The sequence below is a fragment of the Aquarana catesbeiana genome, linkage group LG12, assembly GCF_042186555.1.
Source record: "Aquarana catesbeiana isolate 2022-GZ linkage group LG12, ASM4218655v1, whole genome shotgun sequence".
NCBI classification, from domain to species: Eukaryota; Metazoa; Chordata; class Amphibia; order Anura; family Ranidae; genus Aquarana; species Aquarana catesbeiana.
Genome location: NC_133335.1, coordinates 87116827 through 87136144, shown reverse-complemented (window position 1 = coordinate 87136144; position 19318 = coordinate 87116827). Strand labels below are relative to the sequence as shown.

Here is a 19318-nt window from a genome sequence, read left to right as displayed (position 1 = left end):
CCGTTATATCAAGGTTCTTTCTTCATAGACTAACAGGATTTACCCTGCTATCATCAAGGAGACCCATGGACAGTACAACTGATTGAACAGTGACTGTGTCTTGTGTGCTCCTTTCCCTACCATTTGACCCCCTCCCTCTGCTTCCTCATCAGCCCAAACCCTTCCCCTCCCCCCCTCTCCACTAATCTTCCTTTCTCACTATCACTCCCTGTTTGTTTTTGTTTTTTTTGTCTGCATATCATGGAACTCTTGAAGGAAATAGAAACCTTAAAATACTCTATATTGGACACTTTGTACCCAGTGCTTCCAAGCACACTATTTACACCCACCAACAAATTTATTCATCCCAAATATAATGATCTGTGTATATTATTCAAAAGATTTGAACGGGCATGCACCTCTGCCAATACACAATGGTGGGATAGGTACTTTTTAGAAAAATACCATTCCACGCATATTTCACCCCGAGGCCTACGCATATTAAAGGACTGTTCATTTCTAGACCAACCACACGAGAAGGAATGGCTTTCGATTGCTGAATTCTGTACACAAAAGTGGATCAGTATTATTATCGAACAGAGAACTATTAAATATGATGCAGCAGTACATTTAGTACAAATCCTCTCTGACGATATTTTAAAGCTCACCAATACACTTCCTGACAGATGGCTCAACACCCTCAAACAAAACACCAAACATCAAGAGGACATCCTCATTCGTACCAAACTAAGGAAATTCAAAAGAGATATAGATGATTATAATCATAATAAAGTTTTTACGTGGAAACGCAAAAACGAGAACAGTATACCCTCATTATTGCATATTGACCCCTGGGTGGTCACTATTACCTCTAATCGTCAGGAACAACCCACCATCAATAGACCTAGACCCTCCAATAACAACCAGAACAATACCACTACTATAGATACAAGTAGTGTATCCAGAAGGAATAACACCACCACAGGCATCAGTGGAGTATCTAATACTACTGACACCCGCAAAGTTCCAATTACTAAACAGAATAGTAATACCAGCCATAACCACCCTGCAAGAAATACATCTACCACACTAGAATCAAATAGTACAGTCTCCCCATCTACCTCACACCAGACTATCCCAAATTTCCATACGAGTATGTCACATACATCCCATAACCCTACCTCCAGCAATCCCACTATTCCATCCACTCCCAGCTCCAGGGGCACCATTGACTATTCCACTGTAACTGGTGCTCAACTTACTTCAGACGCAGCACTACCTGCGGTCTCTTTTTTAGGGCCCAGCCTCTTCCCCACCAGGCCGTCAAAAAGAAAATACACCGAAGAGGTTGTAGGGGACGAGGAGGAAAACATAAACCCAAGCCCACACAGCAGAAAACAACGCCTACGGTGAAGATTTTCAACTTATCTTCACACACACTCACAACGCAGGAAACGATCTTACTCACACGAGGACTTACTTTCGCACCAACTAATTTGCCTAACGCCTTCCAATTGTTCAAAGATTTGAACAAGTTTATCCGAGACCTTACCCTCACAAGATTTTATAATATAAAAGCAGCTAAAGATGCATCTATCATTTCAATCGACACAACCTCCCCCTCTTCAGCCTATAGCAACATCCTAGACGAAAAAATAGCCTTGGATATATTAGAAGAATTATATCACGAAGGAACTGGACCGTTCCTTAACCCTGATAATCCTGAATCAGATGCCCTTTTATATACCCAACATCTAAATTGTTCTCCTGCAGTTAAACACACCAATTTTCGTCCCCTGTCTAATTTTTATCCCACACAATCTAAAGGCCCATGCCTTGAAACATTTTACCGCATGGTATACTCTGAATTATTGATGATGTGCCAACAGCAACATAACCCCTATAAAAATCACAATTTAACATACCCAGAAAGATTAGCCCTCAATTCATTGAAAACCAATGAGAATGTTATCATTAAATCAGCAGATAAGGGCGGTAGCATTGTGTTGCAAAACCGGGTAGACTACATCAAAGAGGCCATTAGACTACTCGGAGACTCACAAACCTATACAAAATTGCAAGAGGACCCCCTACCTAGTTTCACTATTGATGCTACAATTTTAGTTAACCAAGCCACCAAAGATAATGTAATTACCAAAAACGAAGCTTCATTCTTGGTTAAAAAATATCACCAAACTCCGTATTTCTATCATTTACCAAAAGTACATAAAAGCACTACCAACCCCCCTGGCAGACCCATAGTTGCCTCTATGAACAGTATTACTAGTGGTTTTTCCCAGTATGTAGACCTTTTTCTACAACCTTTTGTTTCCAATTTACAATCCCATATCAAAGATGGAATACACCTGCTTGAATTATTAGGTCCATACCAATGGGAGCCCAACTACATCTGGCTCTCACTGGATGTCCAATCATTATACACATCCATCCCCCATAATGTCGGCATGCAGGCCATACAACACTTTCTGTCAGAAGACCCATCTATTCATCCAAACCAAGCTAAATTCATTCTAGATGCCACATTCTTCTGCCTGACTCACAATTATTTCATATTTGAAGACCATTACTACCTTCAAACCCATGGCACTGCCATGGGCACCAATTTTGCACCTTCATATGCTAACTTAACTATGGGTCTTTGGGAAACGCGATACATATGGGCGAATAACCCTTTCATGGCCAAAATTATATTTTACGGTCGTTATATTGATGACATCATTATTATCTGGGACGGTAATACCGATGATATTGAATCTTTTGTTTCCCATTGTAATGATAACAACATGGGCCTATCCTTTACATCTGTTCACGATAAAACACATCTAGCATTCTTAGACCTTGATCTATTTCATGATACTGGTCGCATCCATGCAAAAAATTATTGCAAACCCACTGCTGGGAATTCCTATCTGCACTACAATAGTTGCCATCACCCTCGTTGGTTAAAAAATATTCCAAAAAGTCAATTCTGCCGTCTCAGACATAATTGCACCATGCAGTCAGACTATCAGACACAAAGCATAAATCTCAAACAAAAATTCATTGAAAAAGGCTACCCTCCTTCACTCATCGAACAAGCCTACACCACATACGTCAATCCTGATACCCATACCCATAAAATGAATTCATCAAAGGACATTCGGTTCACGACTCAATTTCATAACAAATACAAAAATATGGAACACATAGTTCATAAACATTGGCCAATACTACTGCAGGATCCCCATCTCAAAGACAGTATACCAAATAAACCTACATTTTCATATAGGAAAGCACCTAACATTAAGGGAAAGATTGCCCCAAGCAAACTCAAAAAGAAAACAAATACGTCATCTTCACTCCAACTCTTTTTTATGATTGGGATGTATCAATGCCGCAAACCCCTTTGCCTTACATGCAGTTTTGTACAACATGGTCAAAAAACATTCACGATTAAAAATAAAACATACAAAATTTCAGAATTCTACACCTGTTCTACAGACCATGTAGTATACTGCCTGACCTGCCCCTGCGGCCTCCACTATGTAGGTCGAACTATACGCCCCCTACGCCAGCGTTTTGGAGAGCACCGCCGATTCATAGAGGCCGGTAAAGACCATCATAGCGTCCCACGACATTTCACCCAACATCACCCTAAATCTACCGTAGGCCTAAAAGTATGGATCATCGAATCCATACCAGCCACTCTCCCTGCGGCAGAGAGATTTAAACGTCTCTGCCAACGGGAGACTTATTGGATATACGCTCTTGACGTACTTTCACCTGGAGGTATCAATGAAGAATTGGAAATTAGCACCTTACTCTAGATGATACCACATTTAACATACAGACTGTAATATTATGGTTCATTTATCATTCATCCCTGCTTATTATCATATCCATACGTCATGGTGTTTGCAAGTTATACATGTACATATCTGCCATCTGTCACAATAAAATACTATTTGTAGAGCATCCATTACATCTTATTACCTATTCCTATAAGTTAATTCCGTATAGTAGATGTGTGACCTTATTTGCGGGTGTGTAAATGCCCGGCCGCCCCTGTAACACACTCGCATACTTATTTACAGTCTATTATTATCTATTATTATCTATTATCGTCAGAGTATTGCTACAGGCATAATCTGCACTATTTGTATAAGTATCCACCACCTCCTATTATCCTTCTGTAGTTTTTTTTTTTTTTTTTTTATCCCCTTACAACAGATGCCTGGCCGCCCCTGTAACACAGGTGTATAGCTCCCCAGCTGCCCTTGTAACATGGCTACATATTTATTTATTATTTATTCATTGTTAATTCAACATTAGACTTACGACCTTATTTGCATGTGTACAAACGCCTGGCTGCCTTTGTAACACGTGCACATAGATGCCTGGCTGCCCCGGTAACACATGTGTATATACGCCTGGCCGCCCTTGTAACACGGCTGTAGATTTATTCATTGTCAACTCAACATTAGACTTACGACCCTATTTGCATGTGTACAAATGCCCGGCCGCCTTTATAACACATTCATATAGACACCCGGCCGACCATGTAACACACCTGTATATTAATTCAATGTCAACCTTATGTTTGTATATTTATTTATTTATTTATTATTGTTAATTTAATCACTGACATCTGTGCCCTGTACCCCTGTTTCAAATTCCTTCAGGACTTCATTGTATATAGCACTGACGTTAATAATCCATTTTGCGAGTGCACGGTCGTCTTGGCCGTCCTCATAATACATCTGTCACTTCCCTTATCATTGTGTATTTAGTATCTGCCCACACTCCTCCCCTTGCTCCTCCCCCTCACCATCTATAAGCCAGCTTGAGGAGTGTGGGCGTAGGTCTGACGAAGGAGCCGCACATGCTCCGAAGCGCGTTACCGCCCCCTTCTCTCCACTGACACCATCAGCCTTGTGTGAATACAGGCTTCCCTGCTGCCTCCTCTTTTCAACACGCATAAGAACGCATTACAGCTGCTGGACGGCTCTACACTGCTCTCTACCACCGTGCTGAGGATGGACACATGCCACAGATGAGGACTCCTGATTTTATCATGTCTTTTAACACTCAACAATCTTGTAAGTGCTTTTAACCCTTTGTGCACTCTATTAAATTTTACATACTGCACTTAGAGGCGCCTTTCTTTTCCTTTTTTAAAGCTCCCTGAAGAGGTCATCCCACGACTGTCCGTCAGCAGTGCTATGTCCACCGACACAGAGAGCCTCCAGGACCAAGTGGACAGTGGCAGTTCCTTGGTGAGGAGAGGGACCATGCGTGCTCCAGCAACAGCAGAAGATAACACCAAGATGGCGGGGGTGTCAGGTATTGTATGTTTGCCTCCCTTCCCTTACCCCCCTCCCATCAGTGTAAAGTGCTAACAGCCTGCAGTTGCATGATTGTCTTGTCTGCAATTGTAATCAGTATGGTGACTTAATTCATGGATATTGGGACTATCAGCTGAACTTCTGTTCTGGAAATACTTTTCTGCTTATGCTAATGTACACTGTACACTTATGCTATGTACTGTACATAGAGTACATAAAACAATATACACTATGTAGCAGAATCTCTGACCTCTTCCAGTCTAATGCGAACCTTCAAGGCCAAAGATAGCTGACATCCTTCAATATGTGGTGGATTGTGAGGCATAGTGGGTGCAAAGGTGGTAAAAGTCATTGGGCACCAGACACTTCTTGGATGTAAAAGAGGTTTCATTTCTTTGACAGTCCTTTTTATATTTTGCAAGGGAAAGGGGGTTAGGGCCAGGACACCCTTAAGTAGTTGCAATTTCAAATGGCAGACTCAGAGACTTCAACAGAAGGACAGCTGTACAGGGAAAGGCCCCAGCAAGGTGCCACTTCTGCATGTGCAGGATTGCTGTCTCCTATGGCAACAGTACTTAAACAGTTCCTAACTGAAAGTAACAGTTCTCTCAGCTGTACTACAACTTCCCCTTGTAGTTTTTCAGCCCCTTGAGCTCCTAGTCTCTCACTGGACTCTCTGATTCACTGATGCTGGTTGAGTCCCTGACTTTTGATCACCGCCTGAAGTTTCCCGATTCTCCACCATGCCTGTTCGGTGAGAATACTGCTCCGGTACTTGCTTCAGTTACTCACTGTGGTCCCTGGTAAAGGCGATTGGTTCCTTAGTGGCGACAGCTTCCCTTCTACCTCTGACCACGACAGGTTCTACGGCCGACAGAACTGTCACTTTTTGTTGGACTGCAAGCCGCAGTCCCAATCCTGCGCTGCCCTCTTACTTCTGGATAGGCCCTCACACAACTTGGCAGCCTGATGTCTCAAGAATAGGCCCAATCTCCACCCTAGCAGCCCGGGGCAGACGACACACATCCATCCAGATGGCAGTCTGGGTGGCACATAAGACCCTGGATCACCTGACCTCACCCGAATATATAGGCTCTCCCAAGGGATTCAACAAAATCCCTGCCCATTGGCTGAGATACCCCATATACCCATAACCTGAATTTGAGTTGTCCTTCTCAATCTGATACCTCCAAGTGCCCGGCCACCTGGTGGTAGAAGAGGAAAGTACAACCAGGCCAAACTTAGGGAGAAGTCGATGGATCCCTAGTAATTAACTACAGTAGCTACTCCTAACAAGGAATTTGGCAAGGAGCTCTCTGAATTAACCCCAGGGCGCTACAACTATATGGCCAAATATATGTGAACACCTACCACTCCTATATTATGTGACCAAATGTGTGCGGACATCCCTCCAAATCATCGGGTTAGGTGTTTCCAGTGAAGGATACTGTTAATGCTACAGCATGCTAAGACATTAAAGACTTCTGCATATCCAAACTAGTGACACTGAATGACTGTTCTCCTGTGCACAAAGATAGCTCCATAAAAACATGATTTGTGAGGAACTCTACTGGCCTTCACAGAGTCCTAACCTCAGCCCAACTGAACGCCTACAGGAAGAATTGGAATGCTGATTGTGAGTCAGGACTTCTCATCTAACATCAGTAACTGACCTTACAAATGCTCTTTTTGGGCACAGTTCTTACGCACACACTCCAAAATCTTCTTGAAAGCCTTCCCTGAAGAGCTAAGGCTGTTTTCGCTGTGAGGGGACATGGAATAGGACTCCATTTTAATGCAAATGGTTTTGGATTGGGATGTCCAACAGGCTTGTATAGGCAGGGTGGTCAGGTCAGATATTCACATATTTTAGCCATATATTGTATATTGTTTTACATATACACATTTCAGCTTATACTGCATGAAGAAAATATTTTTTGTGGCTTTTCTGTCCTATATGGACAAGAAAGTTTTAAAAAAATCAAATGTTTTAAGAGAACAGTTTTTATATCAAATTTGACTAATTTAAACAGCATTAGCAGAACAATAGCAGTGAGATAGAGGTGTATGGACATTCATACAATTCCAAAAATTATACAGGTGTGGGAATTTTTGTCATGCAGTATAATAATTGCTTGAAATATGGTGGATGATCATGTCTTTTCCTTGCTAGGCTATGGTTTACAGCAGGGGTCAGCAACCTTTTTCCACTTAAGGGCCAGATTCAATGTATGTGAATGCATGGAGGGCCGCATTCACCTGCTAATAAATGAATATAATATTACACAGCCCCCGCACCTCTGGCCCCCTCTACATTACACAGCCCCGCACCTCTGGACCCCTTTACATTACACAACTCCCGTACCTCTGGACCCCTTTACATTACACAACTCCCGTACCTCTGGACCCCTTTACATTACACAGCCCCCCGCACCTCTGGACCCCTTTACATTACACAGCCCCGCACCTCTGGACCCCTTTACATTACACAACTCCCGTACCTCTGAACCCCTTTACATTACACAGCCCCCCCCTGCATATTACATAGCTTCTCTCTGCATATTACCCAGCCCCAGCTGTGTAAGCACAGAGGGATGGAAATTTTTTTTTTTTCTATTTTCACACTGTCCCTTTAAAAAAAAAAAATATGATCACTTTTATTGCTGTCAGAAGGAATGTAAACATCCCTTGTGACAGTAATAGGCAGTGACAGGTACTCTTTTTTTTTTTTTTTTTTTTTATACCAAAGGGGTTCTATCGGGTCGACTAGAAATTCTATTACTGAAATGCATATATATATATATATATATATATATATATATATATATATATATATATATATATATATATATATATATATATATATATATAAAATATTTATACTATATGAAGAGTGCTGATCAACTTATGATGAGTAAATTGACACAGACCAATCTACATATGTGACAGCCAAAGCACTTGCCTTTATTGTAGTACACAGTACCCCAAAATATTCGAAATAAGTAAAACTAAATACATTTTTTTAACAATGTACTATGAGTGATGCACATCTGTGAAGAGGCTGAGAACACAAAAATGTATAAAAAGGTAAAAAAAAATAGAGCATATATACTGTAATTGTTACAAAAGCCATTATCTTTATGTTGCAATATTTGGCCATATATTGGACAAAACCTGTAACCATGACAGCCATGGGGGAATTTTGTATCATTCTTGTACAGAAATGCCATGTTCTACCCATATGGTTGACTCACTGATATTCCAATCAGTTTTTCTCTTTTTACACCCCTGAGATGTGACTATAGCAGACCCCACAACTTAGCAGTCAGGAAGTAACTGGAAGTAATGCTATGTCATTAAGTTGGATACAATTCTATTCCCTATTTCCCAAATGTACCCAGGCAGTGAAGGAATATTCATGATAGATGAGTGTGTACAGACTATCTGGGAGTAACTAAGCAACAATCAACCAAAACAGACTGGGTTCATCCCTTTCTGTGTTCATCCTTTTTATTACATGAGTCATCAACCTGCATTAATGCAGATTTTCATGTGCTGCCATTGACATCAATGGGCCCCGTAACACACTTTAATACATCAACAGACAACACACTATAATGCATCACACAGATTTGAACTATCACCCTTTAAAACAATGGCTGACCTGTGTACATGCAAATATCTGTGTTTATTATGACACATAGATGTCCTAAGACTTCGATGAAGAACACATCATCAAATTCCTTCTCTGTTATTTTAGAACAATTCCTTAATGGGCGCATGGACTTTTCTTTCCCCGGATCCGTAAGCAGCCTGACTCGTACAGGAACTCTTGGCTACCAACAACTTAATCCTAGCGTGCACCAAGAAACATACAGGTTTGGCAGTACCAGTTCTCAGCACACAACTGTCCTTTCAGGACATGGTAAGTAATGTCATTACTAAGGCACTAAGGCCTATGATTTCCTTTTTGTTCTCTTCTTTCACATTTACTTTATACCATTTTCATCCATTCCCCTTTCTAGTGCAACCTGTATACCCTGTGTTGTCAACTGAAATCATTACTTTCTCAATGTCTGACTTCTACTGCATTAATTTACACTTCCATATTCCAAACTCTGCCAGTCGAAGTGGAGAAAAGTGTATGCCTATTAAAACTTAGAATAATGCATAAAACCCAAGTGTATTTACTCTGGAACAAAAAATACTGGAGGTTTTATCCCAGAATTCAGATAATAACTTTCGTTTGCTAGTATTAAATGGCCAGTAAAATTGATGGAAGCCATTTTTAACTTGTGCACATAAAAAGTATTTACATGTTCTGAACAATAATTAAAAGTACTTTAACCACTTGCCTACTATGCACTTTCACCCCCTTCCTGCCCAGGCCAATTTTCAGCTTTCAGCGCTGTCGCGTTTTGAATGACAATTGCACGTTCATGCAACACTGTACCCATATCCAATTTTATCATTTTTTTCACACAAATAGAGCTTTCTTTTGGTGGTATTCAATCACCACTGGGGTTTTTTATTTTTTGCTAAACAAATAAAGACCAAAAATTTTCAAAAAGTAAACGGTTTTCTTTGTTTCTGTTATAAAATTTTGCAAACATGTCATTTTTCTCCTTCACTGATGTGCGCTAATAAGGTTGCAGTAATAGGCAGCACTGATGGGAACTGATGAGGAGGCACTGATAGCGGTCACTGATGGACACCGATAGGTGTCACTGATGGGCATTGATGGCAACGATGGGCACTGATGAGGCGGCAATGATAGGCTGCCCTGATGGGCGACACTGTTAGGCGGCACTGATTGACACTGATTTGCAGCACTGATTGGCATCACTGATGGCCACTGATAGGCAGCACTGACTATCAGGACACTGATGATCAGTTCCCCGATGATCAGTACAGATGTCCCCTTTCACACAAGCCGGTTACCTGCTCTCTCCTCTCCTCATGCCGTGCAAGCATGAGGAAAGAAATGGAGATAACTGGCAAGTGTGTTTACATCGTAATCAGCTTTGATTGGATACAGCTGATCACGTGGTAAAGAGCCGCTGATTGGCTCTTTACCCCAATCTGTGATCACTGTGTCCAGAGGACACAGCGATCACAAAGCACGCCGTGGCGGATGCGGTCATGGGAGGACGTCTTATGATGCCCTCCCAGAACTGGCCGACCGCGCGGTAGCCGTCATTTTGCTATATGGTTAGAACAAATCTTCATTTACCTCGGTAGTTAAAGGCATTGTGGAGAAATTAGTCTTCAAATTCACAACAGAAGCACTAAAATCTTCTATTACTTACTATTGGAACAGAGGCTTGGCAGCCTGTCGGCTTTCTGATGTAAACATGCAGCAGGTGTTTCCAGGCCTTTATAAATGGACTAAACCTGACTTTAGAGTCTTCCTTGTAATCTTTGAGGATGGATTACTTCACAGTACAAGCAGCTAGAGGGGTCTGGGAGGGCTTGTTTTAAAGCCTTTTCTATTGAGAATACTTTAACTTAGTTAATGTAAACCCGAAGTGTATTTTTCAATATGTATGGCATTGTCTTACTGTGTAAAGCAATCTTAATCAAATCATTTTTGTGAATCTATTGCAAAGATTATTGCCTGAAAAACCTGAAAGTAAGAGAAATTCCGGCTGCAGGCTGCCAACACTGGGACACTGCCTCTCGGTTAGCAGCATTGTTATTGTCCAGTTACATGGCACCTTCAGTGGGCCCTTGGGCTGCCTATTAGGTAATAGATAACAGGTAGGCAGCTCAAGGGCCAACTGATGGAGCGTACATGGCAGGCTGACAACGCTGCTGTTATTTGCTTGAGAGGCAATGGATTCGCATTGTCAGCCTGCAACAGGAAGTACTAAAACAAGCAACATCTCCAGGTAAAAAATATTGCAACAGATTCACGAAAAAATAATTTGCTTTATAAAGCTTTATTTAGTGAGACATGATGCAATACTGAAAAACAGATTTCAAGTGTACATACTTGTACACTTTTAGGGGTGCTGTCATTTTGCTCACCCAGGATAAAAAGGCAGTGAAGGGTTGATTTACTAAAACTGGAGAGCACAAAATCTGGTGCAGCTGTACACAGAAATCAATCGGCTTCCAGTTTTTTTTTTTTGTCAAAGCTCAATTGAATTAGTTGACATTAGAAGCTGATTGGCTACCATGCACAGCTGCATCAGATTTTGCACTCTCCAGTTTTAGTAAATTTACCCCAGTGTCTCTTGATAGCTGACCCCCCCCCCCCAGATTCACATTGCCTTGCTGCCTCCCACCCTGAATGGGAAAAGTGACAGTGTCTCTTTAAATAAGAGTGAAAACTCGATGCCAGCATTATACACTTTAAGGGTCGTTTCAGTTTCACACCAGGAATCGCACAGAAACACGTCGTGCATTCCTGTACTATTCACATGCAGTTCTGTGTGGGATGCAGAGCACCAAAATTAGTGCATGCATTACTTTTGCAAACTCATTGCAACTGCATTGCATGGTACTTCTGTACCATGCAATCTGGTATGGGCAAAGGCAATGCGTTTAGGGTGTCATTAACTTAATATTTGTTTTTTGAGGGTAGAGATCGCGCTGGACTGACTCGATCGGTCACTGTTTGTAGACAGGAGGTCAAAGGGGCAGATAGGAAGGGTTGGGGGCCTGGGCTGCTACCTCCGGGTGCGGCCTGACGGTCGCTTCCGTATGTGATCCAGAAAAGCGGGTAGTAAAGGAGCGCCCGGAGTCTAGTAGAAGTAAGTATAAAAATGTTTTAATGAGAGTCCTATCATCTGTGCTCTCAATAAAACTACTTTTCTTGATTAACTTAATATTGACACCCGCTGCAGATCACAACTGCAGTGTGTTTTGAACGCGGTTTGGGAAACATGCACGGAACGCGGGTTTCCCACCCCACATTCTGGTGTAAACTGGCCCTAATATCTAATCGCCTTCTTATACCTCAGGGGAACTCTTTTGTTGAGATATTTTTGTTTGATTTTCTGGCTCTGCACACTCACTCTGGGTCTCAGTGGTGGCTGGTGCTTTATATTTTTGGGGGGCGGCAAACAAGACACCGGTCACCAACCCCACCACCCCCCCCCCTCAGGTCGGTCTGTCGCTCGCTCTTCCATCCCCCGCTCTTCCATCCCCCCACCAGCCCAGCACTTGCCCCATCTAGCATGCCTTGCCTCCTCGGTGGCTTCACATTGCGCCCCCGGCTTCATAGCAGCTTCGTTCTCGGCGGCTTCCCTCCTCCTTCCCTCGGCGGCCAATACGATCGATTCTCCTCCTCTCGGCCAATTGGGTCTTAAGACCGGCTTCCTGATTGGCCGGGAAGAGAATCAGGAAGACAATAGCGAATATTGATTTGCTATTGTCACACAACTGGGTGGGGTCAATGCGCAGTGCTCTGCGCCCCAAACCCACCCTTTTTTTAAGCCAATTAGAGCCTCAGGTTCTAAGCTTGTGCTTCAAAAAAATAAAATAAAACCCCATTGAAATCCATGGAGATTAGGGGCCGGACGCATGGATTAGGGGGGGCGGCGCCCCTGCACCCTGTATAGATGGGCCGCCACTGGTGGTCATTATGTTGAGGTCCCACTTTCCCTTTCAGAATCTTTTTTTTTTTTTTTTTTTTAACAATAAAAAACTTTATTGAAAATTTTCAAAAGCACAATACAGACATAGCTGAAGTACTATACATTAGTGCAATACAGGCAAAGAGGTAGAATCTGTATGAACTTCACAGAAGGTATACTGCAGTGACAAAATCAGGACATAAAAACTCTTGGCGCATACCATCTGAATGGAAAAGCTTTTAAGGCACATAAAAGAAGGGGGGAAGAGAGAAAAAGACGGTCAATAGGAGTCCAACCATGCAGACCAAATTATATTGTATTTGGCAGGGCAGCCTCTGCTCATATATGTCAGTTGGTATATGGGGAGTGCAGATCTAATAGCTGAGCACCAATCGCAGTAAGAAAGTGGGGGTGGAAAGTTTCCATTTAAGGAGAATTGTTCTTTTGGCATAGTAGGAGATAGAACAGCAGCAGTTTAACGTGTTTAGAGGGAATATAAATATAAAGGGAATCATAGATGCCTAACAACAAAACAATGGGAACCAGAACCAGCAATAATTTCAGTGCCAAAGCTATTCAGGACATAATTTGCTTCCAGTAATCGAGAATCAAAGGGCAGCTTCACACTATATTGTTTCATTTATATTATGAAGAATGGGGGCACTGGAATAAGTAGACGTGAAAACCCAAAATTTCCAGTTAGATAGAAATTGTTGTAGGGAGATGTTATTACTGGGGTATCTAAGATAAGTCAGGAGCTCATCCATCGGGGACCACCATCACATTTGAGTGTACCGACTGTAAAAAAAGAAATTACTGATGCCAATCAATTTTCCTTTGGGAATTACTAAAAAAATGACTACTAGGCCTATCCAAATCTGAATCTGCAAAAATCTGAAAATGTTACTTGTATTGCATTTCCACTATGTCTTTTGCTCTGCATCCTTACTGTGACATCTCTCATTCTACTGTTCCTGGGTCTTTTATCTTACAGTCTTCTTTTCACTACCCTTTATGCACAACGGGTTGGTGGAGGGTCCCTGCCTCTCACAATGGAGAGACATGGTAGACACTTTGTTGGGGCAAAGGTGAAGGGTTACCATGCATTCCGGGACACAATAACCATGCCTGACAGTCGTAGAGGGCCACATATGGTGATAGGTACCATGGAAACGTGTCACCCTCATGCTGATTGGTGATTGCTTTCCATGGATGCTTAATCCCATCGTCATTGTTCAACCCTGATCAGTCATATTCAACCTACCTGGTAAAGACTGTTGCTTTATGTAGTAGTACCAAATGATGACCCCCCTCCCCAGAGGCTGGCACCTTATTTTTTCAGGCATCATCCAGGGGTCAACATCTTATTCCTAGACTTAGATGATGGCCTGTATGTGACAGTCATGTAAATCCTGGTGCCTGTACAGTAGAGTTTATATTCTTGGCTGTCTGTATAGCTCACAGATAGGAGACTGAGGAAATGCTTCCTCCTAGTTGTATCACACCGAGAACATAATTTTCCCAGACTGCACTTCTCAGGCCTAGGCAGAGTCACCAAGGGCCACTTTATAATGATACAAGGTACAGTGTTAAAACAAATCATACAGACATGTGAAATTACTAAAAGGTCTACTTTAAGTCAAGTAGTATCGGTAAATCTTACAATTCTTCCGCCATACATTGGGAAAAAGAAGGACAAGGGCTCCAAGGCTTTTAGCAACCTAATTGGAAGGGTTATCTGTGCAAAACAATGGAGTAAATGTACTCTAGGTTTAGCAAAGAAATATGTATTCACCTTAGTGAAGTGAGCATTCCAAAACTGCAACACGGTCTTCAGGTTATGTTGGGCACATTGCATGCTTGCTTTCCCTTATACACTGTCAGATTGGTCTGCTGTACATTTATAATGACTTCCATTGTGTTGGTGCACTATACAGCAGTCCTCTCTGATAGTGAATGAGTTAACACAGCTGCTGGCTGAATAATGCCCCACACTCATGCTCGACTGAAGCCTCTCAATTCATAGCCAGAGAGACCATTTTCTGCTGTGTCTCTGGGCCAGGAGGGGTTAATTTTGCACTGCTGAAACTACCTATACTCCAGCCTGGACTTTGCCATGCATGTGGGTCCAGTGCCTGCTTAGCACTGTGGAGGATATGTGTCTTGCCAATCCTGAAGCTCAATAAACATGCCAAGACCAGCATTGATGGCTTCTGAAGAGTACCTGTGGAAGTCAAGAAGCTAATAGACCCATGTTACTGTGGAGATGGAGGACTCTGCCTCTCAAAGACTCTGAATGAGTGGGGTGCAGCTTTGCTTCTCAAAGGCTCTGGATGAGTGAGGTGTCGCTCTGCTTCTGTAAGGCTCTGAATTAGTAAGGTGCCACTCTGCTCCTCAAAGGCTCTGAATTAGTAACGTGCCACTCTGCTCCTCAAAGGCTCTGAATTAGTAAGGTGTCCTTCTGCTCCTCAAAGGCTCTGCATGAGTGAAATACCATTTGGCTTCCCAAATACTCTGAATTAGTAAGGTGTCTCTCTGCTCAAAGTCTGTGAATGAGTGAACTACCACTTGGCTTCTCAAAGGCTCTGAATGAGTGAGGTGCTGCTCTACGTCTCAAAGTTTCTGTATAAGTGAGGTGCTGCTCTACTTCTCAAAGGCTCTGAAAGCTTGAGGTGCGGCTCTGCTTCTCAAAGGCTCTGGATGAATGAGATGTTGCTCTGCTTCTGTAAGGCTCTGAATGAATGAGGTGCCACTCTGCTCCTCAAAGGCTCTGAATTAGTAAGGCGTCTCTCTGCTTCTCAAAGTCTCTGACTTCTCCAGCCATCCCCATGAGTAAGCTCCAGTGGGCCAAGTGAAATGTGTTGGGGGCTTGGCCTGATGGGGATCCCGGCTGAGACTGACATTGTTCTGATGGGTGGCTCCTGGGATCTTCAGCTCTTATCTCTCAATGTCTCTGAGTTAGTAAGGTGTCTCTCTGTTCAAAGGCTCTGAATGAGTGAACTACCACTTGGCTTCTCAAAGGCTCTGAATAAGTGAGGTGCTGCTCTACTTCTCAAAGGTTCTGAAAGTGCTCTGACTTAGTATGGTGTCACTCTGCTTCTCAAAGGTTCTGAATTAGTATGGTGTCACTCTGCTTCTCAAAGGCTCTGAATGAGTGAGCTACCACTGTGGGGTGAGTAAGTGGGGTGCTGCTCTACTTCTCAAAGGCTTTTAATAAGTGAGGTGCTGCTCTACTTCTCAAAGGCTTTGAATAAGTGAGGTGCTGCTCTACTTCTCAAAGACTCTGAATGAGTGGGGTGCCGCTCTGCTTCTGTAAGGTTCTGTATTAGTGAGGTGCCACTCGGCTTCTTAATAGCTCTGAATTCGTAAGATGTCACTCTGGATCTCTAAGGTTCTGAATGAGTGAGGTGTCGCTCTGCTTCTCAAAATTTCTGAATGAGTGAGGTGCTGCTCTGCCTCTCAAAGGCTCTGACTTAGTATGGTGTCACCCTGCTTCTTAAAGGTTCTGAATTAGTAGGGTGTACTCTGCTTCTCAGAGATTCTGAATGAGTGAGGTGTCGCTCTGCTTCTTAAAGGTTCTGAATGAATGGTGTTTTTCTGCTTCTTAAAGGTTCTGAATGAGTGAGGTGTTGCTCCTCTTAAAGGTTCTGAATGAGTGAGGTGTTTTTCTGCTTCTTAAAGGTTCTGAATGAGTGAGTTGTCGCTCTGCTTCTTAAAGGTTCTGAACGAGTGAGGTGTTTTTCTGCTTCTCAAAGATTCTGCATGAATGAGGTGTCCCTCTGCTTCTCAAAGATTCTGCATGAATGAGGTGTTTTTCTGCTTCTCAAAGGTCCTGAATATGTGAGGTGTTTTTCTGCTTCTTAAAGGTTCTGAATGGGTGAGGTGTCGCTCTGCTTCTCAAAAATTCTGCGTGAATGAGGTGTCGCTCTGCTTCTCAAAGATTCTGCGTGAATGAGGTGTCGCTCTGCTTCTCAAAGATTCTGCGTGAATGAGGTGTCGCTCTGCTTCTCAAAGATTCTGCGTGAATGAGGTGTCGCTCTGCTTCTCAAAGATTCTGCGTGAATGAGGTGTCGCTCTGCTTCTCAAAGATTCTGCGTGAATGAGGTGTCGCTCTGCTTCTCAAAGATTCTGCATGAATGAGGTGTCACTCTGCTTCTCAAAGCTTCTAAATGAGTGACGTGCTGCTCTCTTTCTCAAAGGCTCTGAATAAGTGAGGTGCTGCTCTTTCTCAAAGGTTCTGAATAAGTGAGGCGCTGCTCTTTCTCAAAGGTTCTGAATAAGTGAGGCGCTGCTCTTTCCCAAAGGTTCTGAATAAGTGAGGTGCCTCTCTGCTTTTCAAAGGTTCTGAATAAGTGAGGTGCTGCTCTTTCTCAAAGGTTCTGAATAAGTGAGGCGCTGCTCTTTCTCAAAGGTTCTGAATAAGTGAGGCGCTGCTCTTTCTCAAAGGTTCTGAATAAGTGAGGTGCCTCTCTGCTTTTCAAAGGTTCTGAATAAGTGAGGTGCCTCTCTGCTTTTCAAAGGTTCTGATTGAGTGAGGTGCTGCTCTCTTTCCCAAAGGTTCAGAATGAGTGAGATGGGTAAGGTGCTGCTCTCCTTCTCAAAGGTTCTGAATGAGTGAGATGGGTAAGGTGCTGCTCTCCTTCTCAAAGGTTCTGAATGAGTGAAATGCTGCTCTCTTTCTCAAAGGTTCTGAATGAGGGAGGTGCCTCTCTGCTTTTCAAAGGCTCTGAAGGAGTAAGGTGCCACTCTGCTTGTGGCCAGTGAGCTTATATTCACTCCTCCAAAGATATATATGTAAAGTTTGTGGCTTACACTACAAACCTGTTAGTACCTTTTATATGGAATCTGTTAATGACTTCCAATATCACTCTGTACAGGGGCATCAGGACAAAGCCGACTGGGACTACCTCCACTTATGACGGGGAGTGGAAGAGGGCGCACCCATTCAGAGGATGTGTGGGATGCTCTTAGCAGTTTGGATGTGGCCATACAGGGTGAGTATTGCATCCTTCCACTACAGATAATGTACCACCTAACTCTCACAATTCTATTTTGTAATCATTTTCTCATGTCTCACTAGAATCCCGCATTTCTCCTGGAATCCCAGACACGCCCACTCGCTTGGTGTTCTCTGCGTTGGGGCCGACATCCTTAAAGGTTAGCTGGCAGAAACCACTGTGTGAACGAGAAGTGCTGGGGTACAAGGTGCACTATCAGCTGCTCAGTGGAAGTAAGTAAACTTGAATTTAGAAGGCCTGATTTACCTAAGTGAGGTGATACTGTATAATACAGGATCAGGTGTATGTACAATACAGGTTCATTTATACAGTATGTGCTATACAGGATCAGATATATATTATAGAATTAGATACATAATACAGGATCAGATATATGTATAATACAGGATCAGATGTATATTATAGGATTAGATGTATAATAAGAATCAGATGTACAACATTGTAAGTATATATTATAGGATCAGATATAAGTGAAGCCCACTCTTCTTCTTTCAGGCGATTCTCGGACCATCGATATTCTGAATCCCAGAGAGAACTCAGTGGTGGTGGAAGATTTGCTCCCCAACCATTCCTATATGTTCCGGGTGAAGGCACAAAGTGAGGAAGGCTGGGGACCGGAACGGGAAGGTGTCATCACTATAGAGTCCCAGGTGGACCCGCACAGTCCTCTCAGCCCTGTACCAGGTACTTAAAAGCATTAGTTTATCAGTTGAACTATGATTATTGTATAATACCTAGTGCATGGAATAAAGGAATACACAGATGTGACCATTGCTGATAAAGAAATACATAATAAAAATGGAATCGCAGTCAGTAAGTAATATAAAAAGAATTAGAGAAGCAAACCAAAGTCCTGTACTATGAAAAAGTAATTTATTATAATAAACGTGTGCTCACAAAGTCCCATTCACACAGTCCAGGGAATATTTTTTTCCAGCTTGTGTCTTGGGGTATGAATATATTGGGGGAAATTCAATAAAGCCCTAATGACACTTGTCTACAATGGCAGGTGGGGGCTCAGCTGTACTGAGGACGTAGGGTCCGTATGGACACTCTGCATTTCCCTAACAGGTACATGAATCTGCCACTCACACTGACATTTGTCATGTAGAGGCATGTTGGAATTCTAGAGTGTCCGAGACACTATGAACCCCCCGACCGTGCTTTGACTTTTTATGATAGGTTTACGTTATATACTGCTGTCCACCGAAAATTTACTAGACTGCCATCCAACATTTGTTGGCGGAAAGTTGGACAACAATTGTCTGAAGGGTTGGATGTTAGGCCAATAGTCTGTCATCACACAATCCCCTGCCAACAATCGGATCGTCTATACGAAGCTTTAGAATGTATTGAAGCCATTGGATCAGCATGACAGCCGGGGAACTAGAAT

General features: G+C 42.6%; 1 protein-coding gene across 1 annotated transcript in view; it reads left to right on the top strand.

Moving 5' to 3' along the window:
- Positions 1–19318, top strand: part of LOC141113355 (integrin beta-4-like) — a 107004-nt gene that overhangs the window by 71671 nt on the left and 16015 nt on the right. The window contains 4 exon segments of the mRNA XM_073606415.1: positions 9085–9249; positions 17785–17901; positions 17988–18137; positions 18421–18609. Of these exon segments, the coding sequence (XP_073462516.1) occupies positions 9085–9249; positions 17785–17901; positions 17988–18137; positions 18421–18609 (621 nt within the window).